Source organism: Rattus norvegicus, chromosome 3 (genome assembly GCF_036323735.1).
Source record: "Rattus norvegicus strain BN/NHsdMcwi chromosome 3, GRCr8, whole genome shotgun sequence".
Lineage (NCBI taxonomy): Eukaryota > Metazoa > Chordata > Mammalia > Rodentia > Muridae > Rattus > Rattus norvegicus.
Window position 1 is genome coordinate 74,281,442 of NC_086021.1, and position 24,529 is coordinate 74,305,970.

The 24,529-nt window shown below is 44.2% G+C and overlaps 1 protein-coding gene and 1 pseudogene across 3 annotated transcripts in view; both read left to right on the forward strand.

The window, feature by feature from the left end:
• Cers6 (ceramide synthase 6) overlaps positions 1-6,103 on the forward strand; it is a 249,025-nt gene extending 242,922 nt beyond the window's left edge. For 2 of the 3 annotated variants that reach the window (NM_001399362.1, NM_001399363.1), the window contains one exon: positions 476-6,103. In NM_001399362.1, coding sequence (NP_001386291.1) covers positions 476-628 — 153 coding nt within the window. In that variant the 3' untranslated portion in view covers positions 629-6,103. The remainder of the gene's footprint in view (positions 1-475) is intronic. The other variant, XM_063284272.1, reaches the window with a different exon arrangement.
• On the forward strand, positions 17,669-19,090 carry Ybx1-ps9 (Y box binding protein 1, pseudogene 9; annotated as a pseudogene).

Consider the following 24,529-nt stretch of genomic DNA (forward strand, 5'->3'; position numbering starts at 1 on the left):
AATGAATGGATTGCAACCCCAAATAGCAATGATTTGCTTCAGTGGTTTGAGCTAGCATGTGAATCCTAGCATGGTCATTTAGAGCTAACCTTGAATAACTAACAGTAAGAACATGGTCATTGGTGAATAAATTGACTGGTTTGTGTCCAATTCCTAAAGGGCCACCGTCAGGGTATAAATACCACCATCACTATGGGGAAGGGTAGGATCGTGGTCTAGACATTCTCCGTGATGGAGGAGCCCTTCAGAGTCCATGATGCTCAAACTCGGTTACATTCTTCAGAACCTACTTTGTCATACACCATACATTCCTGCAGTGGAGGGGCCTTGCTGCCATAACAGTGTTCTTGTCCAGTTTGTTTTCTGTAACATGTGAGTAAGTTCATCCTCATGCAAGGGTTGCATGTGCTGCTGGGCACGCCCAACCCTGCTGGTCCTAGAAAGCTGGTGACACGCCCATTCCTGTATTCTGCAGGTGTCCAAGGACGACCGGAGCGACATTGAATCTAGCTCAGATGATGAGGACTCGGAGCCTCCAGGAAAGAAACTACACTCTTCGACAACCACCAACGGAACCAGCGGTACCAACGGGTACCTCCTCACTGGCCCTTGCTCCATGGATGATTAATTACCCAAAACTATAAGTTCTGAACAAAGGGAACTGTTTGTTCCTGGAAGTATTTAATAAGTTGCAAATGCAGTTCCTTTCATGATATCTCATCACCAGAGACAAAAGTTAGGATTCTCAGAGCGTTCTGAATAGTGTACTGCCATGCGTCCTGTCTGTGAATGAAGAACTCCCATTCTTTCTGTGTAGGCATGCTGTATGTAACTGACACAAGGGAACGGTATTTGCATTTGTCTTAGGATATTATTTATTTTTTTATTTGTTTGTAAATCTGTGGACAGAGGAGGATCCCCTCACTCCTTTTATTCTCTGGGCTCATGATTGGCAGTAAAAATGTCCCATCTGTGTCCCTTTACCACGCTGTAGTCCAGTGTGCCATGAGCACCAACTTTACTTTACCCCGTAGAGCAAGTAAAATCCCATGCAAGATCCTCACACAGTTCCCAGTAGGTTGGCTTTCTTTCTGTTCTGCACCCATTTTATAATTGCCCATGTAGTTGGTGATCGTTGTCCCACGTGAGTCTAAACAGGATGAACTGGGCCACTCTTTGTGATCAGTTAGCAGTTCCAATAAAAGAGGGTGGCTATTGGGGGACTTTTGAATTTTTACAGGAAACTGCCTTGGAATAGAGTTTGTCTCTTGTACACAAGCATGAAATTTCCTTTCTGTGGTAGGTGGTTGGGAGTTGACCATGTTGGTAACAAAGTTATTTTTGCCCTCCAGTGAAGTCAGTGTTCTGATTATGAAACAATGCCACTTGCTTAAGTTCCCAGATACCAAGGGACCCACAAATTATCTTCTGGGGCTCTCATAAAGATAGCCACTGACTTCAACTTGCCATAATTTCTACTGTATTAGCCCAGTCTTCTGTCCTAACATATAAAAAAGAGGAAGTCAAGAATATTCTGAGGCAGAAAAATAAAAAGGTTTGTGGGAGTTGGCAAAGACTTCCTTCCCTGCAAAGCACTTTATTGCAACCAGCTTTCAAGAGAAAAGCCCTATCTAGTATTAGACTTTGTATTTTGCTGAGCAAAGTAAATCAAATGGGAGAACGACTATTAACCCTTTGCCTTCCTCCTCAAATGCATCCCACAATGACTTTCTTGTTGCTAGAAGCATCCACCCCACAAGACAAGTCCATTCTATTTACTGCTCTGATGACTGGTGGGGGCTCATGAATTTCTTTTCAAGTGGAGCCATTTCCAGAGAAACAGTAAAAATTCTACTGGAGAATGGCAGGGACAGCTGTGGGGGAAATTACCAAAGAGTAAGTCATGAGCCTCCCACCCCCACCCACCCTCTGCAGCCAGTGTCACTTCTGTGCAGCTACAAAAACCACACAGATGAGCCAGGGATTTTTATCCCATCTCATCTTCAGGAAAAGGGGAACTGAATGGAATTAAAGCACTCATGAGTCAAACATCCCCTAAAACAACACTCCAAACCAGTCAGGGCACTGAGTATCCAATAGTAAAAGATTGCGGTGCCTGACAGTCCTGCTCAGAGCCACCTATACTCCGTTTTGTTCTTAAATCATTATACCTGTACTCTGAAGCCTATGAGTTAATAGTTAAGAGAAGACTCCCAAAGAACTCTTGCTGCAACATTAAATCTTTCTCCACCTAATTACAAAACAGTATTTCCTGGTATGGTCCAGACAATAATTTTAAAAGCTTGGAAACATGTCTACTTGCTGCTGTAGAAGACAGTGCAACTGACTCTGTGCTTTGAGCCTTGCTGATTTATTAACCACAACAGTTATGCGTCTAAGGAGCGAAACTTGAAAGTATTTGAGTTTGTGAGGCCAATGATGAGACCCCAGTGGTATTGTTAGTAGTCAGAGCATTTGCTCAAATGCAGATGGATGAAAAACAATAGTAGCAGTGTCAAGACAGTGAAACTTTGTCATCAGCTAAGCTAAGGAGCCTGCCCACCTCCAGTTAATATCTTGGCACATCCTCCCAGGGGTGAGATGGTTTTGACAACCGCTGTGTACTTGTATTTGAACCGTGTGACACTCTTTAGCACAGAAGAATTTTAAGATCAATCTGTAAATTCAGAAAAGGTATATAAAATAAAGTAAGTTGATTCTGTCTGTATCAAAGGCAGATCTAAACCATCTTTTCCACAGAAGTCACTGTGGAAGACAAGGGACACGATTTCTGACCGACGCCATTAGCTTGGCTTGGTCTTCAACGTGTCTATTGATTTTTGTTTCATTTTACCTTTTAGAGGAAATAATTCTGTTTGGCAATTGAAATGGAGTTTGTAGGCTTGTTCTAGAATAGAATATTAATATCTCTGTCTAATGTTCTCCCAAAATGAATGGATAAGACTGAGAACAGACACTGTCTGAGGAATCTTGTCCACATATACCAGGCCATTGCTCTCAGAAGTCTGACTTGTAAATCCAGCTTTAGGTTAGTTCTGAGTGGTGTTCTTGTTAATTAGCTTAGCTTGTGGTGATGTCTCCTCCTTCCTGGTTGCATAAGATTTCCCAGGGTACCAAAGTGTGTGTAGGAAGGACTCTAGAAAAAGTAACTTTCATAGCTTGCCTAGATTTAGTGGGGGGGAACAGTAGGAAATCAGGTAGAATTTGGCCTTGAGTCAATAAATGATATAGCCAAGTATGATTTACGTGTGCATATGTATGTTTCTTCAAAAACTGGCAAAACTAAATTATTACTGATTCTTCTTCTTCTTCTTCTTCTTCTTCTTCTTCTTCTTCTTCTTCTTCTTCTTCTTCATCATCATCATCATCATCATCATCATCCATATTCCTGTCCTTAAAAAAAATACACTCAACCATGTTCTATACAAATTGCCCTTCTTAGTTTGGCTTCGTACCAGCTGAGAGTAGCTTTCAGCCTTCCACTCACAGAGCTCCCTGAGATAGAGCCCAGGTCCTGGAGCATCTGCTGCCACACATAAGACACACCCAGCTCTCTCTCACAGATCCTATCCTGTGGGTGTTGAGAGCAGAGGAGCAGCTACAAGAATCAGTATTGTGGGTCATTCCAGTGTTTATTGTAAAATGCAAGTGAGTGCCATTTAACCCCATGATTCTAATGTCTGCTGAACGACCAGACAGGGCATATCCCAGATTATCATTAGCGTGTGCCATTGGCATCTAACACAGATGAACAAAGCAGCAATGGCAGGGGCCGAGGAAGACCAGATCACATCTTTAGTCCATACGGTCGGTGAGTCTCAAACTGTTGTCTGAGTCAAATACTTGGCAACAGTACTGTATGCTACCATGGTCCCAAACAGGATGACATAGCCTAGGCAAAGAGGCAACATTGTCTGCATGTGTGCAAGTACACTTGTTGATGTTCACAGAGTGACAAAGATGTGTCCCTGTTGTATGAGACATGCCTATACTTGACAAGAGTTTGAGTTTGAGCAAGCTTAATGCCTTCCCTCAGTTTAGATAAAAGGGTCTGAATCTTCCACCTTGCTTTTAAATCTAGTTGTTGTTTGGGCTAAGGAAAAACGAGACTTCATTATTAAAAAGGACATTGGAGTTCACCTGTGTCTTGGCTGGCAAACTCTTCTGAGAGAATATGGGAACCCTCGGTTGTCTCCAACCCAGTCATCAGTTTGTATTACTAATCATTTGGGGGTGAATTAATGCCAAATCTGCCTGGATATTTGAATGTTTTCCTTAATTTGAAGAACAGTATACAGAATTACCCCAAAGGTATGGATGAGGGCCATTTATCAGTATGGGAGATGATGTCATTATACCCAAAGAGGCCTCAATGCCTTTGGAAATAAGAAGTTAAGTGTTTGTGGTATTAAGGCTCCTACTTACTCACTTTTCTTGTCTTTGGCTTACTTCTGCCTAGTCAATAAGTCATCATAGCCCTGCAATGTTTCTAACACCCAAATGAGAGAAAACATCAAACAAGACCAGAGTCAGCCTGAGGGGAAAGTGATCACATGGTTCTTTTGTAGCAGGGAAGAAATGCAGAGGGCTCTAACTACTGCAGTTGCCTTCAAGTATGTTGTTCCTGTCAGGAACGATAGTAAAAGTTCTTAAAGTGAAACAAGACATTTTCCTTAAATGTGTTCTTCCCAGGATCAGCTTTTCTTCCAGAGATGAAATTGTGGTGTTCTCCAAATGCTGTAGACTAATTAGCAATACTCTGCCAATCACATTTTAGTTCCATGAACAAATGGGCTAAAGGTGGGCCCTGTACCTTGTCTATGTGTACATAGCACCCACCCCTAGGGGGCGCCAAGCAGATGTGAGGGAGCCCTAACTAAAGCTCTTGAGATTCCTGTCACCAATACTCAAAGGCAGCCACTTCTCATGAAGAAAATCAGATTGAAGAACATAAGTCACACCATAAGTAATGAGATCTTGTAGACACCCAAATGAGAAGATTCACCTCCCGCGGGCTTTCGTGACTTGGTTTAACCCAAAGCCTTTGACAGGAATGCATTGGCAGATGGGTGCACTGAGAGGCCACCCACACTGAGAAATTGAAAAGTCTGGGCAGGGTTACATATGGCATCCGCATAGAACCAGGCACTCTGGGGATTGCTGGGAAGTGATGAGAGGGCTCTGTTAGCCTGGAGCTGGTCTCCTTTATCTCATTCCCTCACAGACCGTTAGGCTTCTGGGACTCTGGTAAAAGAAAGCCTCATGCTAGCGTTCTTTCTGCTTTCAGTTTACTAATGACTGTTAGATCGGCTCTTCCCACCCCTTCTCTCTGTCTGATCCCATTTTCAGAGGGCAGGGGAGGCTGTGTCCATGTACACCTGTTTCCTTAACACAGGTCCACGAATGCTTGGCTTCCTGTATTGTATGCTGTCTGGGAACCATGGTGCAGCATCAGTCATCATAGTTCCTGTGCTCAGTGAAAGAATTTGGTTTCACTCATTTTTATCCTCTTTCCCCACCATAAATGTCAGAAACTCTGTTAAACTGTCCTTAATGTGAAGCTTTTGTGTTTTTTGGGTTTTCTGTTTTGTTTTGTTTTCTTTGGTTTTTTTTTAGCGTTAGCTACAAAGCTCTGGAATGGTTACATTATGATTCTGGAATGTTTGCTCACAGCTTAATTAACATAAATGTGGAGCACACTCCAGTTGGATTCCCGTGTGACACAGTTCTCATTACTCCTGTGCCCAAGTCCTCGTCATTACCTTCATGGCCTTGAGCTGTCTTAGAAAAGGATGGTGGTTCATTTGGGGATTTGTTTCTCTTTTCCAGCTTTCAGTGGGGACTAGGATAAGTGACAAAACATCATTTGTTTTCTAAAGACAGTTCAGTGCGTGAGCATCTGTCAGAAGTGGAATGGTGTACCATTAGCCAATTAGAATTACTCCGTGTACTGTTGCTGTGTTTTGCTGATTTTTATATGGGGATATAATTACTTGTTCTTGATCTTTGGAAGTAATTGTTGTTATGAGGATCATTTTACTTTGGAAACACTTTGATAATAAAGTTAAGCATTAAGGGTACAGCATGAGTGTCCTTTATTGTAAGCACCGACCCCCTGAGCTGGGAATATATCCAGCATTTCTGGTGGGACTGTGTCAGAGCCTGGCCATCCAGTCATTTCTTCTGACTCTCCAAGTCGTTGTGACCACTGAGAACTACTGTTATGTCATCTTGTGATGTGCTGAAATGTCTCTTTGAAATATAGGGTGCAGAATCTCCAGTGTTCAATCTCATGTAACACTCCGTTCTGGAAACACGATATCTAGAGAGAGCAACCTACATAGTTTGAATGACGCTGATTTTTCCCAAATTGTGAAGAAGACATAGATAACTAATCCCCAAAGCACAGTGGGAAACTGCCCATGTCTGTGAGTATGCCTCAGAACAGCTTGGCTGGCATCATCGTCTTAGGGTCTGGGCGCTGTATCACTGGGCCTTTTTCCTTTTCTGCGTTTGCTGAGAGATTCTGCCTTACTCAGGGCTGCCCGTCCCATGTGTGCTTAAGTCATGTAGGATCTCAGAAGGCATCAAATAGCACCAGAGTGCACCTAGACACCACCACAATTATAGTTGTAAAACCCACTTTAAAAAGAAAAAAAAGTCTTAGCAATTTTGAGGTCATCTTGAACAGTAATGTGTTCAGTCAGTAACTCTAGTGAAGTCATCAGAATTTCTCTGAAACACAGAGACATTAAACTATAAGAAAAACACATTCCAGTTCTAAAGAGACTAATCCGATGTTAAGAACATGTCTCCCAGTAGTCAAAATGCAACTTGGGTTTGCCCAGACCCCTTCTTGCTAAGATAATCACGTCCAACCTGGGCATGTTTCTGCCCCCTGATTCTCTTTCTACCAGTCTTGCCCTTGCTTCAACCAAAAGAGTGGCAGCCGTGGCAGCAATACTCCATGAGGTCAAGAAGACAGCAGAGGGACCAGGCACCAGAACCTACTAGGATACTGATGGCCCCTCAGAGCCAGTCATTGGGCTGTTAGAGTCATCTGTAGTTTTCATTATCCCCAAAGACTAAAACATGAAAAAACAGGAGTTAGAGTTTGGATATGAAATGCCCCTCTCAGGTTTATGTGTTAAGCTTGGTTCCTATGTGGTGGTGCCATCTTGGTGGGTAGGACATAAGGAGTGGATCTAGATCTCAGAGCACATGTTTCAAAGTCACACCTAGTCTCAGTCCCCTCCTTTTTTGCTTTCTTCTTGACATAAAGTCAAGGTGTTCCTACCACCATGATGCTCTGCCCAGGTTCATGGAGCCAATCACAGACTGGAACCCCCTGAGACCATGAGCCAAAATAAGTTCTTCCTCCTTTCTTTTTTTTTTTTTTTTTTTTTTTTTTTGGTTCTTTTTTTCGGAGCTGGGGACTGAACCCAGGGCCTTGCGCTTCCTAGGTAAGCGCTCTACCACTGAGCTAAATCCCCAGCCCCTTTCTTCCTCCTTTCAAGTGCTTATGCCCAATATGTTTCTCACATTGATGCCTGAATACTTTTCAGATTATGTTGTTCCCCAAGCATTGAAATTTTACAATTCCATTAAGTTCCTGTAAGTGAAAGCCAGAAATCACTGTCAGGTGATTAGTTGAAGAACCAAGGGAAGGACTTATTAGAGGTGCAGCTGGATCATCAGATCAAATCAATGTAGATAAGGCACCTTATCTAGCAAGTATGGAAAAGACATTTTCTCCCCTGTGCTGGTAACAGATGCCAGTGATGGGGAAATAGGTAGAGGACAGGCCTTGCTGTGAGGGCTGTAAACCTGGTTAGTGAGCAAGTGTCCTTGCGTCTCTGCTTTTCACTGGCTGGATTCCACCAGAAAGCCACCATAGAGGCTCAGCAGAGGCACCCTGCAGGGCTAAGCACCTCACTGCACCCAGCAAAGCAGAAGCCCTGGGGCAGCACCACATCAGGACTTCTGAGGCCTCAGCTTGGACTTGGTACATCACAGAGTGTAATGCATGTGGCAGAAACATCATTCTGTACCAAAAGAAGATGTATCCAGTTAGGAGAGAGCTGTAAGTCGTTAGCCGTCTATTAGGGAGCAAGAACAGAAAGGATAGAGGGCAACGCATGTTGACACCACTCCATCTAGACTTCAGGTGTTCTGTAGGATCCAGCTCTGCTCACTCATGTAGGGGGCACAGAAGCTAAAAGGCTTCCAGGTGATTCAAGATGGGAGCTAAAGGGGTGTGTAGAAGCCAGCTAAGAGGAACTGTTTAAAGAGCACACAGAAAACCAGAGTTGATGAAGAGCGTCATGAAAATGCAAAAGGGAAGTTCTAAGCTCCAACACCCATGACCAAGGTTTTCTTCATAAAAAATTAAAAAAAAAAATGGGGACTGGCCATTAGAGGACTTGAGAGGCTAATGCTCAGATTCCTGGCTGTATCCTACAGCCATTCAAAAATACAGGATGCCTGGGATTGCTGCTGAGAATGGAGATGGAATTATTAAGATAGACACTTTCCTTTCAGGGAACTTACAGTCTAGGAAGGACAAGAGCTGATGATGCAACAAGAAGCTATGCATAAAATGTCAGCAGGAGCGTGTAGATTAAAGCAGCAGGGTTGTCGCTGTACATGTCAGCTTGCCCAGAATAGTGACAATGCCAAGAACTAGCAGCGATGGTAACAGTGCTCACATTCAGAAACAGCGGGATGCAGGATGCTGCAGCCACTTCAGAAGACAGCTGATAGCTTGTTAGGAAATGAGCGTGTACTGGCTGGGCGGTGTAGCGCACACCTTTAATCCCAGCACTCGGGAGGCACAGGCAGGCACCTTGCTGAGTTTTTGAGGACAGCCTGGTCTACAGAGTAAGTTCCAGAGTAGCCAGAGTTACACAGCGAAAAGTCTGTCTTGAAAAACAGCAGTAGCAACAACAGCATGTTCTCCAGAACAATCTAGGGGTCATTGTCCTTGGAGTTGACCCCAAGGGATGAAAACACGGGCACATAAAATCTTGTACATGGACGTTCATAGCAGTTTTATCCACAACTTCTCAATCTCAGAAACAACCTGAATGCCCTTTCGTGGGTGAATGAACAGATAAATTCTGCTATGTCCCGAAGATTATTGAAAAATTATTCAGTGCTAAAAAGAAATGAGCTATTTCTAGCCATCTGTGAAAAGCTATGGAAGTAACCTAACTCCATATTACTAGATGAAAATAGCCGGTCGAAAAGGTTAAACCCTGCATCATCCCAAAGTAGCTGACATCCTGGGAGAAAGGCAAGACTGGAGATAAAGGGGCTTTTGCAGCTGATGGCTGCTGGGGTGGGGGTGGGGTCAAGTTTTCTTCCAATGTGGCCCCTAATTGACCGGCTGTACTCCAGTAGATGGCCCTGCACCCATGCTCCTTCTGGCAACATTAAGTGGATTCAGTGGTTTTGAAAAGAAGACAATGAAATTAGGAGGGAATGGTGGTGGCAGGGGTGGCGGCGGCAAGGATATGGGAGGAGTTGGAGGGGGAGGAATGAAGGATGAATTTGATCAAAACATGTATGAAATTCTCACACTTCACACACACACACACACACACTTAGAAGATATTGGGACACAGACACGCAGACACAAAAGAAGACCCAGTTAAAATGACACTTGAAGGACATGAGAGGCTTCAGAAGAAATCAAGCACTGTGACAGCGCGATTTTGGAGTTCAAGACTCCTGGTTGTGAGGGTAAATCTCTGCACTTGATCTTAGCCGAAAGTCACAGAAGGAGTGACAAAACACGTCTCCTCGGAGAAGTCAACCTGCAGAGTCTTTGTTATTTGGTTACAAAAGCCCTTTGCTTTTTTTTAATAGGCTTTTTCTTCTATTCAATGGGTTATATTTTAAAAGCTGGCCTTGGCTCTCAGAAAAACGAGGTAGAAGGTACAAAAATATCCTTACACACAAACTCCTTGGCCTATTCACACACTGCCTCCCTTGTTATAGACCCTCCACACTTCCTGTATAATTGCTAGCCCTAACATCCCAAGTCCATCATTGGTTTAGGAGTTTCTCTTAGTGTTGTACATTCGATGACTTTGGAGACAGGCATGACATATGTCCAACATTACAGAGATGTACTAAGGATTTCACTGTCCTAAGAAGCTTCAGTGCTCTGCATGGCTGCTGCTCCCTTGACTTTTCATTGTTAGAGGATTTCAACATGTCTGGTGTCCTGTTCTATCCCTCTCTTTGACAGAGTCTCTCAGTGAACCTGGAGCTAGGCTGGTGAGGCCAATCCCAGTGGTCCTGTTGCCTCTGCCCCCACACAGTGCCATGGTTACAGGTAAGCACATCACCACACCCAGCTTCCTACACGGGTGCTGGGCGCAGGTGTCTATCTCTTTCTCAACAATTGCTCTTACTCAATTAGCCCTCTCCCTAGACCTTAGTTTCCTCTTACAAGGACACCATTCATACTTGACTGCTGTTCAACTATTTCACCTTATTTATCTTAATCACCTCTTTAAATGCCATTTGTCATTTATCTTAATCACCTCATTAAATGCCATATGATGGTATCATATTCCGAGGGCCATAACGTAAATTGAGGTGTGTGTGTGTGTGTGTGTGTGTGTGTGTGTGTGTGTGTGATACATTTAGGCCATAATGCAAGACCTTTTCTCACAGTTCAGAGAAGAAAAGTTATAAAGAAACCAGATGATTCCATAGTGACTTCCTGGGACTTTCAGGAGATCCCAATGACAGCAACAGCTGGGACTGACCCTTAGGCAGGAGATAAAAGCCTGAGCTTCAATACCTCCAAGGTAGGGATGTGCTGGTGTGCTTAAGGAATGGTAGGGAGGCCACCATGGGTGGAGGAAAATGCAGAGATGAGAGCGGGGAGAGATTGGGCGCATCCCGTAAGAAGGTGGATCAAGTTAATAGTAGGAAACCTTTAAGGATGTGAGGAACAGCACAGTTTGGTTGGTCATCATCTTTAAGGAGAGAACATGGGCTAAATGATGTCCATCGTAGCCATAATCAGAAAAGCCCTCAAAACCTCAGGTAGTCGTGATATGCATCTACAAACAAATGGTGGACGCCGGTGATGATTCGGGGTGATGAGCACATTGGCAGAAATAAAGAGACAGCATTCCCAAAGATCCAAAGAAAAGCAAGTCTTGGTGGAGAATGATAGGTGGAAGATCTGGCTTTCAGAACGCTGAGACCTGGAGCAGGAAAACACTACAGATCCCTTTAAGACTGACGGTTTAGAAACTAGGAGAGGTTAGCAATCGGGCAGAGGAGGGAAACAGACTTCCAGAGTGCGGGTGGTTCTCTTCCATTATTGTTCTTAGCACCTCTCTCTCTGTGCCGTTCAGAGGCACCTAGTGGACTGTGAATTGATGGATGAGAGTAATTTCCAACGAGCCTCTCTGGACAAAGTGAAGCAGCTGAAGAGGACAATGCTCTCTGTTTGAGGGTCCCCTAACAGCTGGCTGCATGCAAATGAACCTGCTTTGGTCAGCATCACACGGAGGGGGATAAAGGGGCAATAAATCACTCAGGCAGTTGATAGGGATTTTTTTTCACTGTGTGTCAGGCATTAGGTACCACTAGTTGTACACTACCTCCACTAACCCATCCTAACAGATCGAGCCTGGTTATTGACACTAGCTGGGTTCCATAAAGTTACCACCAGCGCAAACTTGCTAAAACTGAACCATTGTGTCTAGGAAACACACGCGCTCAGGTAGATTCCTAGGCGAGTTATTACGCATCTTTACCAACCAGATGAACAAGTGTAGTATTAAAACATATAAGACCGGGGCTGGGGATTTAGCTCAGTGGTAGAGCGCTTACCTAGGAAGCGCAAGGCCCCGGGTTCGGTCCCCAGCTCCGAAAAAAAAAAGAACCAAAAAAAAAAAAAAAAAAAAAAAAAAAAAAAAAAAACATATAAGACCAATGAATAGTAAAATATCTTTGGCTCATTAGCATTAAATTCACAGTCAACAACACCTAATGCAGGCAGACACTATGCCTTGAAGTTAAATAGCTTCCCAAAGCTAGCCCTGGAGTTAAGATTTGATCCTAGAGCGGAGCGGTTCCAGAGCTGGGCACATCCATCCAGGCTCATTACACTGTATGTAATGGCTACGTGTGAGTCTTCTGAAGCCAGGGTTTCTAGTTCATTTGAACTCTACTGCGTTTGCTTTTTTCTCATATCCACCTCCTTAATTTTCCTTACAGATCTTTGGGTCTTTTTTTTCCCTCCTGTACTTTTTCATCTCTACTTCTTCTATTCAACATTCTTTAGTGAACTCAACTGCATCAGAAACCCTTCTTGGAGAGAACCCTCAGGAAATCCAGTATGTCAGAATGTCCTTTTTTTTTGTTTGTTTTTTTTTTTTCAGTGATTGTCCAAACAGGCCGAGCTTGTGGCCACCTGGAGTTGGACATTCTGGATCTCAGATGCAGGGAGAAGAGACTGGGGCTGTGAGGGGTGAAATGGGGAATTATCCAAGTCACATAATTAATCAAGTAGCAGAGCTGGGATTACACCTGAGGTCTCCGGCTTCCCTGGTTTGTTCAAAAGAATCCGCAGAACTGCTAGTGACTTTGCAAAGCAGATCATCCAAGGACCAGATGTGGTAACTTGAATTCTAGAGTGGATTGCGGGTGGCCCCTGGATAGCTATGCGAATAAGGCACCAGGACAATTAAAATATGTGTAGGAAGTCAAGTGAAGAATAAGTCTAGGGATGCACCAAGCAGAGGAAGCTTGGTGCTGCAAAAAATGCACAGACATGGAGGTGAGAAGGCACAAAGAAACTGTTCACAGATGGATGGATTTTTGTAAAATGTTTCTCTGTGTTGTTGGTTCTTCTGAATTACAAGCTGTCTCGTTTTCAAAGTAGTTGACTTTTGTTGACATGTGAATAAGATGGATATTTAAAATGGCTTGAACTGTAAAGAATTTTTCACAGGCAGTTGCATCCCATATACAGAGGACTAAGCTCAATTCTCTAAGTCCAGATCATCACCTCCATCTACAAAACATGCATCTCCTTCCTCAGCTTAACCTTGGAAGCCTAAGCCCAAGCCCAACAACACACATCCCTGGAGGCCTCCAGGGGCTAAGCAAGCCAGCACACATCTGAAAGGAATGAACGTGCTATTAAGCAAGGTTATACCGTTTCAGAAAGAAAGAAGAACCACATTTAGGGGCTGGAAAGATGACTTCATGATTTAGGGCACCTGCTGCTTTCGAAGAGGGCCGAGGTTGGATCCCAGCATGGGGGCTCACAAGGAGAGGATTCAGGGCCGCGTTCTGACCTCCATAAGCACTAAGCATGCACGCGGTGCACTTATACCCACAAAATGTAATAAATAAATCTCTAGAAAATAAGTTGCTACATGTAGTGAACACAGGTCCTGTGTGAGATGTGGTGGACTCCTGGAGCCCGAGGCAACGAGACCGTGTTGAAGAGGTTCTCTGTCTAACTGGGGACAGCGGTTATTTTAGCGGCTCAAGATAACATGGGGAGAAATGCTGCTTCTTCCGCTCTACAGATCAAACTAAATGATGAAAGCAAATAACTTAAAATAGCAACTGTTCCATGGACATAGCGCACGCCATGGTTCTTACATCATAGAGAGTGTGAGATAGAAACTGACATAACAGTTCAGGGAAGCGATGGCTTTGGGGTGAGGTAAGAAAAGGCTTCAAGTGGAATTCCAGGAGGAGTGAATAGTGTTTACATGAGTCCAGTGAACTGAGAAGGGTTTAAACACAGTTTAAACCAGGGGTCACCAAAGACTATTGGAAAACACGGACATTTTCATTATGGTTCATAACAGTAACAAAATTACAGTTGTGAGGTAGCAACAAAAATCATTTTCTGGTTGGGGGTCACCACCATATAAGCAACTGTTTTGAAGGGTCGCAGCATTGAGGTTGAGAACCGCTGGTTTAACGCAAAGGGATTGGTGCAGTGTAGCGAGTAATTACTCAGCATCCTTCTGGGCCCTTGGGTGGCAGTCACCTTACCTGCCCTGGACCTCAACCCTTATGCCTCCCCATAGGCTCCTTCTGCAATGTGGGCAAGCCTGCTGCCTTGGAATGAGCCACGAGTCACAGCTCTAGCGCTTCGATCTGCCTGGAAGGCTTTTCCTTCAACTTGTCCCCACAACTCTGATCTGAGTCTCTGATCTCTCGGAATATGAAGCGATTCATAGGAATGGAAAGATAGGACTGGTTTATATACCACTTCCCCACTTGACTGTGAGCCCCTTGAAGGCAAAGTCTTCACCTTATCCTCCTGGATCCTCGTCCACAGTGCCCATTACAGCATAGGTGATCGATGAATGCTTCAAATAACAGATATTTCCAAGCATGGGTGCTTTGAAAAAGTAAAGTTAGGGAAGGGAAGAAATGAGTTGATTTTTTTTAAAGATTTAATTAAAGGTAATGACAGTCTTTTCATGTATAAATATCCATGAAATGTTGGAAATTTGGGAGTGAAACTAGGTGCTGTTATGGTTCCTACTTTTTTTTCAGATGAGGAAAATGAAGCCTAGGAAGATAAGAGTCTTCTTGTGCTCTATCTCAAGGATGGCAATCGATCGTACATATTCAGTCCAAGTTCTGAGTCACTTCTGTGCTGCCTGCTAAAGCAGAACCTTTTAGAAAGTCCCATGATAAGAGGACACAGGAGGCATAGGGAGCAGCCAAGAAAATTAGATAAGCAAGATAGGGGGGCTGGGGGAAGAGAGTTTGCCTGGCATGTTTAAGGCCCTGAGTCAATCTCCAACACTGCAAAGAAAGGCTCGTAAAGGATGCTAGCAATAGTTACCTCCTTCCCTTTCCTCTTCCTCTCTTCCACACAATTCCACTTCTTCCTAAGTTGTTTAGTCTGAAACCTCAGAGCACAGAGCACTGTTTCTGTCTATGCCAGGTCAGGGAGACAGGGAGATGCAATGTGGGGTGATATGAGAGGCCAAGTAAGTAAGACTGGACAGCATGAGGAATTGGACTCTGAGTGAAGGGGTTGTTCACTCATGGTGTGGGGGACTCACAAGGTCTCAGAGCCCTAGCCAGATGCTGAGGCTGTCCCTGCAGATAGTTAGGTTCAGAGCCTGGAGTCAGAAAGGAGACAATGCAAGCCTGGTTCCACACAGGAGAAATGGTCAAATACTTACATGCACTAAGGCCAATGGAATTGAGGTTCTGTTAGAAACAAAGCAGCACATATAGGGGAAATTAAATGAGCTTAGTAATGCTGAATTAAAAATGTAATAGATAAATGTCAAAAATAAACGTGTGTGTGTGTGTGTGTGTGTGTGTGTGTGTGTGTTCCCACCTTAGAGCCTAAAGTCATTCCATTTTCAGTAGCTCCTCATGAACAAACACAGCACCCAGCAACATAGTTACTTAACTTCTCATAAATCTATTCTCCACTAAAAGAAACCAGCATTCCATTATTATTATGATTATCATTATCATTATTATTATTATTATTAACTTTATTATTTTAAAACACTACACAGCAAAATTAACCAAACCCATAGTCTCTACATTTCCTTGAACTTCTATAAGTTAGAGTAGCCATTCTGCAAGGCTGGAGAGATGGCTCAACAGTTAAGAGCACTTGTTACTTTTGCAGGGGACCCAGGGTGGGTGCCCAGCACCCACTCCATAGTTCACAACATCCACAACTCCAGTTTTTGGGCATCTGATGCCCTCTTCTGACCTCTGTAAGCACCAAGCACATGATGCATACACATATGAGCAGGTAAAATAAATTCACACATAAAATAAATTGAATAAAACAAAGTTTTTTTTAAAGGGTAGCCATTCTGCAGCTGTGGCTCTCCACCTTGGAATGTATACATTTATTATCAAACATATTTTTAAATACTTATCCATACTTGCAAAATGGGAAATCCATGACAGAATTATAACTAGGAAAGCAGTTTGCTTTCGTTTCTTTAATAACCCATGCCCATCACCTGCATTCTGTCCTTCCTCTGACAGGGTCTAGCATTTACCCTGGAAGAGGAAACTGAGTCAAGCTGGGCTACGAAAGCAATGGCTGGGTTTGTACTAACCTGTGAGCTAGAAAACAAAGAGGTATTCAGAGAACAATGGGAAAATGTTATTAGGACACAGAACCAACCTGAAGAGCTGTCCCCAGCCGATGCTAGAGTGTTTTATGAAGCATAATTAATAGATTAATGGTTCAGTAACTAAATTACCAAAGTATCCATTTGCATACTATAAATTAGTATATTAACTGAAAATTTGATAAAGAGCAAACTAGTTGCCTAATTTCGGGGAATATCTCACAAGAATGTTTATTGACTGCAAAAGTTAAAGCAGGAACTTAGTAGTGAAGATGCCAGACAGGCACCTTTCTAATCAGGTAAACAGTGACAGGAGTGAAACTGAATCGTTTGATTGGCTGCAATGTCAACAGAGCGATGCTTCTGTGATTCTCCTGACCAGCAGGTACAATCACCAGACACACTCAATTTAAAAGACATTTTGTGAAGTAATTAACTGGTAATCTTCCCATCTTCTCCCGCTATCCTATGTATGTCTGTGTGAGAGTGCATGCATGCATGCATGTGCATATGTGTGTGTTTGTGTGCATGTATATGTACACGTGCATGTTTGTGTGTATATATGTGTGTGAGTGTGCATGCATGAATCTGCATAAGTGCATGTGTGTATGTGTATGTGTGCATGCATGTGCACATGTGTGTACACGTGTGTGTGCTGAGTATCAAACTCACACATGCTAGGCAAGCATGCAAGTACTGAGTTACAGTCATACCCCCGGCTTGTAGCCTTCAAATCAACCAAAGGCACAAAAGCCACGGAAACTGAAAGAGAGGAAAGGAACAGGACAGCTGAATGCAGGGCTTGGTACTGAGGAAGCCTCTGTTGCTATGGAGAGCATTAGAAGGAAACCTGATGGTGGTAATGCATCGTTTTCATTTCCCACTGTAGATGGCTGTTTGTGGTTACATCAGGGCACACCCTCACTCATAAGAAAGACATACAAAATAATAGAGCATTTGATTAGCAATTTATTCCAGAAAAAAAACCATACACTTGTACTGAATTTGCAATTTGCCTGTCATGTTATAGTTATTTTAATCGATAATATTAATAGAAGGGTTCTTTTTAATTCTATTAATGTTCCAAGAGATGGTTACAGGTATTTGGAGGCAGCAATTTCTATATCGTAAAGTGAGAATGCCCTCTTTTTGGTTTGTGGGTATGTTCTGTTTTTGTTGGGATCTTGTTTGCTTACTTGCCGCTGCGGTTTTGAGGGTGTTTATTTTATTTTATTTTTTTTGGCTCTTTTTGTCGGAGCTGGGGACCGAACCCAGGGCCTTGTGGGTGTTTATTTTGACTCATGCGTTCAGAGGTCTCAGTGTGGGGTGAGATAGTTACATGGAGCATGACAGAAGGGCATAGCGGAACTGAGCCGTTCACTTCAAACAGCCAAGAAGCCGAGCAGAGACTAAGGGAGTTAAGACAAGCTACATCCTTCAAAGACCCGCACACAGCAACCCGCATGTCTTAGTTAGGGTTTGTATTCCTGCACAAAACATCATGACTAAGAAGCAAGTTGGGGAGTTCGATCGGCAGTGGGGAGTGGAGAGCAGACCTCAGAGAGCCCTGAGAGCCCCGCAGCAGCCTCTGGCCTGATCCCCATCACACCTGAGAGGAGCTGTAGCTGTGAGCGATGAGACCCAGACCCAGCAGCCGCCTGGCTCCACAGACAGCAGCCCGGGTGGCCTCACATCAGCTGCGCCCAGAGGCAGAGACAAGAAAGTCATCACAAAGAAGGTTTTGGGAACAGTAGAATGGTTCGATGTAAGGAACAGATATGGTTTCATCAACAGGAAAGAAGGAAGCCGTATTTGTACACCAGACAGCCATAAAGAATAACCCCAGGAAGTACCTTCGCCGTGTAGGAGATGGGGACTGTGGAGTTTGATGTTGTTGAAGGAGAAAAGGGTGCGGAGGCCCCAAATGTTAGGGGCCCTGGTGGAGTTCCAGTTCAAGGCAGTAAATAGGCAGCAGACCTTAACCATTATAGATGTTATCTACGTCGTAGGGGTCCTCCACGAAGTTACCGGCAAAATTACCAGAATAGTGAGAGAGGGGAAAAGAACGAGGGATCAGAGAGCGCTCCTGAAGGCCAGACCCAACAATGCGGGCCCTATCTATCGTGGGTGAAGGTTCCCACCTTACTACATGCCGAGACCCTATGCGCGTCGACCACAGTATTCCAACCGTGCTGTGCAAGGAGAAGTGACAGAGGGTGCTGACAACCAGGGTGCAGGAGAACAGAGTAGACCAGTGAGAAAGAATATGTACGACCACGATTCCGCAGGGGCTCTCCTTGCCAAAGACAGCCAAGAGAGGATGGCAATGAAGAGGACAAAGAAAATCAAGGAGATGAGACCCAAGGTTAGCAGCCACCTCAACGTTAGTATCACCACAACTTCAATTACCAACGCAGACGCCCAGAGAGCGTTGCCCAGAGAACCACAAGATGGCAAAGAGACAAAAGCAGCGGATCCACCAGCTGGGAATTCATCTGCTCCGGAGGAATGAGCAGGCTGCAGGGCAGAGTAAAAGCCAGCTCACCGTCGCTACCATTATCCATTATCGGGCTTGGTCATCCAACAAGAAGAAATGAGTATAAGATTCCAGCAGTAAGAAATGAACAAAGATTGGAGCTGAAGATCTTAAGTGCCTGCTTTTTGCCCGTTGACCAGATCCATTAGAACTATCCGCATTATCTAAGCAGCATGGGTTTTTATACTTTTACCTAAAGATGTCTCTTTCTGGTAATGACAAATGTGTTTTTTAAGAAAAAGAAAAGGCCTGGTTTTTCTCAATACACCTTTAACAATTTTTAAATTGTTTCATATCTGGTCAAGTTTAAGATTTTTAAGAACTTCATTTTTAATTTGTAATAAAGTTTACAACTTGATTTTTTTTTCAAGAAAGTCAACAAACTGCAAGCACCTGTTAATAAAGGTCTAGAAGGAGGAGGAGGAGGAGGAGGAGGAGGAGGAGGAGGAGGAGGAGGAGGAGGAGGAGGAGAAGAAGAAGAAAGAAGAAGAAGAAGAGGAAGAGGAAGAGGAAGAGGAAGAAGAAGAAGAAGAAGAAGAAGAAGAAGAAGAAGAAGAAGAAGAAGAAGAAGAAGAAGAAGAAGAAGAAGAAGAAGAAGAAGAAGAAGAAGAAAAGAAGAAGAATCAGGTTGGGGAGGAAAGGGTTTATTCAGCTTACACTTCCACACTGCTGTTCATCACCAAAGGAAGTCAGAACAGGAACTCACACAGGGCCAGAACTTGGAAGCAGGAGTTGATGCAGAGGCCATGGAAGGGTGCTGCTTACTGGCTTGCTCCCCCTGGCTTGTTCAGCTTGCTTTCTGATAGAACCCAGGACCACCAGCCTAGGGATGGCACCACCCATAATGGGCTGGGCCCTCCCCCCTTGATCACTAATTGAGAAAATGTCTTACAGCTGGATCTCATGGAGGCATTACCTCAAGGGAGGCTCCTTTCTCTGTGATAACTCCAGCCTTTGTCAAGTTGACACACAAAAGGAGCCAGTCCACCACATCCAAAGTCCTTCGGAAACTGTGTACCCAAGGCATTACAAATTCTTGACAGATTCACAATTTTCTAGAGATAACAAAACATGTTCCGTTATGCAAAACACTATGTGCTTTCCAAGCATGAGCAAATCTGCCTACCACCTCTTACCAGAGCGCCATCTTTCTCCTCCTCTCTGTGCAGGGTACTCCTCTAAACTCCCATCACATTCCTGGAAAGAGCCCTTCTATAATCTACTTTAACTCAATCCTACCCTCCTTCTTTAGACTGTGCTTTCTGAAATGAGGGAAATTGTGTGCTATCATCTTTGTCTCTTTCATAAGGCCTGGGACAATCAATCAATCAGTCAATCAATCAGTCAATCAATTAATAATGCCTTGAAGTTACAGAACGAGTGAATGAGCAAATCCAAACCGATGGGTCATGACTCCAGAATGCTCTTGAGAAGCTACCTGAAGACAGGGGTTTTCAGGAGACCATCTCAGAAGCTTGTGAGAGGCTGGAGTTAAATAGCTTAAATCAAGAGACAATGGGGATGCTTTTAACAAGTACACAGAGTACTGTTTGAATCCAAGTTCTGAATAAACAGGCTTCGTATATTGTGAGCCCTCAGAGCCCAGGGTCTGGAGAAAGAATGGGCATATGTTTCTGGATGGGTAATGAGAGCACAACATATAAAACGCGAAACTCGCAAATGAAAATAATGAAGAATAAACCATCCCGTCTCCGTCTCCAGCCCCCCTCCCCCACCAGCTCCTCAGTTCATGCTGCAGAAAGAACCACAAGAAAAAACCGTTCTGAGTTGGGACTGCTTCTGCAGGCTTTTTTTTTTTTTTTTTAAATCTATCTCAAGAATCCAGCAATGGCTTATAAGAGATAAAAATAAATTAATGCTTTATAAGGTAGAGAAGGAATAAGGCAGAAAAGCAAATAAATCCTGTGTGTGGCACTCCATGTATGTGTGCTAAAATTTCATCCTTTCTTAATTTTTCCTTGGAGACTAGCAACCCCGTACTAGGCAGTCCAGGGCGCTTTTTGTATTTTCATTTCCGTGGCCTTTAAATGGGGTCTGATAGTAGAGTGCAACTCTAGGCAATCCCCCTGCCTCCGTTTCTCTTGCGCTTCGATTGTCCAAGTGGTCTCCTGTGCCTAGCGCTATTACACATCTTAATTGAGATTTATAGGGCCGCTCAGACAGAAGCCTAGGGAAATGGAAGCACTGTCACAAACATTCACAACGGTGACCAGATAAATGCATAAAGTCAGACGGTGTGATGGTTTGTATATGCTTGGCTCAGGGAATGGCACTGTTGAGAGATGTGGCCTTGTTGGAGAAGGTGTGGCCTTATGGGTGTGGACTTTAATATCCTTGTCCTAGCTGCCTGGGAGCACGTGTTCCAGGAGCAGCCTTCAGATGAAGATGTAGAACTCTCAGCTCTGCCTGCACCGTGCCTTCCTGGATGCTGCCATGCTCCCGCCTTGATGAGAATGGACTGACCTGTAAACCGGCCCAATTAAATGTTGTCCTTATGAGAGTTGCCTTGGTCATGTTGTCTGTTCACAGCAGTAAAACCCTAAGAGGCACAGGCAAACCTACATTGTGCCCTGTGGCTTGTGCTCCTCTTTTGGAAGCCACATTTGCCGTCACCACTGTGGCATGACTACTGTCAATTAGCTGACCCTTGGTCTTCATTTCTAGGGCTTGCATGAGAAAGGGGAACTCAGCTCTCATTTGTTTTGCACAAATTAATAGATCTGATTTCGTATTGTTCCCCATCAACAAGCGAACTTTTTGAACTAACACAAATTTTGAGCATGGGTAATGGATGTTAAAAATTATCACCCTGTAACCCAAGCACAGAAAAACACATGGTATGCACTCATTGATAAGTGGATATTAGCTCAAATGCTCGAATTACCCTAGATGCACAGAACACATGAAACTCAAGAAGGATGACCAAAATGCAAATGCTTCACTCCTTCTTTAAAAGGGGAACCAGAATACCCTTGGGAGGGAATAGGGCGACAAAGTTTTGAACAGAGGCAGAAGGAACACCCATTCAGAGCCTGCCCCACATGTGGCCCATACATATACAGCCATCCAATTAGACAAGATGGATGAAGCAAAGAAGTGCAGACTGACAGGAGCCGGATGTAGATCGCTCCTGAGAGACACAGCCAGAATACAGCAAATACAGAGGCGAATGCCAGCAGCAAACCACTGAACTGAGAATAGGACCCCCGTTGAAGGAATCAGAGAAAGAACTGGAAGAGCTTGAAGGGGCTCGAGACCCCAAAAGTACAACAATGTCAAGCAACCAGAGCTTCCAGGGACTAAGCCACTACCTAAAGACTATACATGGACTGACCCTGGACTCTGACCTCATAGGTAGCAATGAATATCCTAGTAAGAGCACCAGTGGAAGGGGAAGCCCTGGTCCTGCCAAGACTGCTCTAGTTTTCCCTCTGTTGCTGGGATGAAGACACTCACCAAAACCACTTTGTGAATGGGAAAGCCATCTCATCATACACTTGGCAGTCCATCATAAAGAGAAGCCACAGCAGGAACTTGAGGCAGGGGCTTGACGCAGTTACCATGAAGGAGCACACTTGCTAGTTTGTTTCCCCTACTTGCATTCAGCCATCTTTCTGTCTTTTTTTTATTGGATATTTTCTGTATTTACATTTCAAATGTTATCCCCTTTCCCATTTTCCCCTCTGGAAACCCCCTATCCCATCCTCCCTTTCCCTGCCTCCATGAGGGTGCTCCCCAACCCACTCACCTGACATTCCCCTACACTGAGGCATCAAGCCTTGACAGGACCAAGGGCTTCTCCTATTGATGCCCAACAAGGCCACCCTCTGCTACATAAGTGGTTGGAGCCAGGGGTCCATCCCTGTGTACTCTTTGGTTAGTGGTTTAGTCCCTCGGCGCTCTGGGGGGGGGGGGTGGTCTGCTTGGTTGATATTGTTGTTCTTCCTATGGGATTGCAAACCCCTTCAGCTCCTTCAGTTCTTTTTCTTACTCCTCCATTGGAGACCCCATGCTCAGTCCAGTGATTGGCTTCAAGCATCTGTCTCTGTATTTGTCATGCTCTGGCAGAGCCTCTCAGGAGACAGCTATATCAGGCTCCTGTCAGCATGCACTTCTTGACATCCGCAATAGCAACTGGATTTGGCGTCTGCATATGGGATGGGTTCCCAGAAGGAAGAGTCTCTGGATGGCCTTTCCTTCAGTCTCTGCTCCACACTTTGTCTCCCTATTTCCTCCCTTGAGTATTTTGTTCCTCCTTGTAAGAAGGACTGAAGCATCCACACTTTCGTCTTCCTTTTTGAGCTTCATGTGGTCTGGGAATTGTATCTTGGATATTGTGAGCTTTGGGGCTAATATCCACTTACTAGTGAGTGCACACCATGTGTGCTCTTTTGTGACTGGGTTACCTTATTCAGGATGATATTTTCTAGTTCCATCCATTTGCCTGCGAATTTCATGAAGTCATTGATTTTTAATAGCCGAGTAGTACTCCTTTATATAAATGTACCACATTTCCTGTATCCATTCCTCTGTTGAAGGACATCTGGGTTCGTTCCACCTTCTCCCTCTTTCTTAAACCACCCAGAACCACCCAGCATGGATGGCACAGAGTAGGCTGAACACTCTGCCATCAATCATCAGTCAACATACCGCCTCACAGACACGCCAGAGGCCCATCTGACAGAGGCAAGGCAACTGATGTTTTCTTCTACCGGATGTGTAAGACTGACAACAGAGGGGAAAGAGAGCAAGTGAACATCCAGTTGCCTTCTGTGTCACAAAGGAGCCTGACTTTCCAGAAACCATACAGAGCAAGGCCTCCCAGGCCTCCGCTACCGCATTCATTTTTGCTTCTTCATCACAGAGAAGGTCTTCCGGTTTTGCTTTTCGTTGTTATCATTGTTGAGTTTTTCTCTCACAAGCTCATAAGTGTTAGGCGAATGGTCGTCGTTTTTGTTTGGGATTTTGATTTGTTTATAATGTATGCATTCAGGCAAGGTTTCAGAAACGTCGCTTTCCATTTTGGGGAGACGTGGACATTAAGTAAACTAGCCACTTCCTCATGCAGAGGTGAAAAATAAAAACTAATTTAATCCAAATAAGACTGTTTCCCCGCTGCTCTATAAGGGTGAGCGGAGGAAGTGATGTCATATGCAGCACACACTGTTCATGATACTCGTATCTTTCTAGTGACTGCAGAGAAGGTCCTGATTCTGTGGTAGCTCAAACAGGCCAAGGACTGGTATCATTCAGAATTTAGAAGGTTGTCAAGGTGATCACCCTCGTTTCCCCCAGGCCTCTTGGAAAGCGCTTTGGGGATGTGGTCCGCTCAAAGCCAAGGTCTACATAGCCGTTAGCTCTAGTATCCTGGTCAGCTGCTCCTTCTCACTCAGCCATCAGTGACAGGAGGTTACCGGAAGCCTAGAGGGAAGCTCACTGTTGTCCCTGTGTGCGTGTCCTGCTGTGAATGTAGTACACATTCTCTGACTGCTCTTAGTAAGGTTTCCAGGATACAGCTCATCTTAGACCCCAGCCTTCCCAAACTCATCCTCGACCAACATTATGCAATTCCTTGATTTTATGCTTGGTCCGGCGTCTCTTTCCCTCCTCAATTTTCCAAGAAAGTTCTCTAAGTGGCCCCTGGGGACTCCAGTGGAATCTTTCTCAGTTTCCTGCTTGTCAAGGCCATTCTTAATCCTTGTCAGAAACTCCCAAGTGCAGTTAGCCATTTCTTATTTTAGAGTTCCTGCCTAGAAGGTCACACTTACCTTCCAGGATTTTGAACTCGGCTTCCGGATAGCTTAGGGTACAGCCCTACTCACAAGCA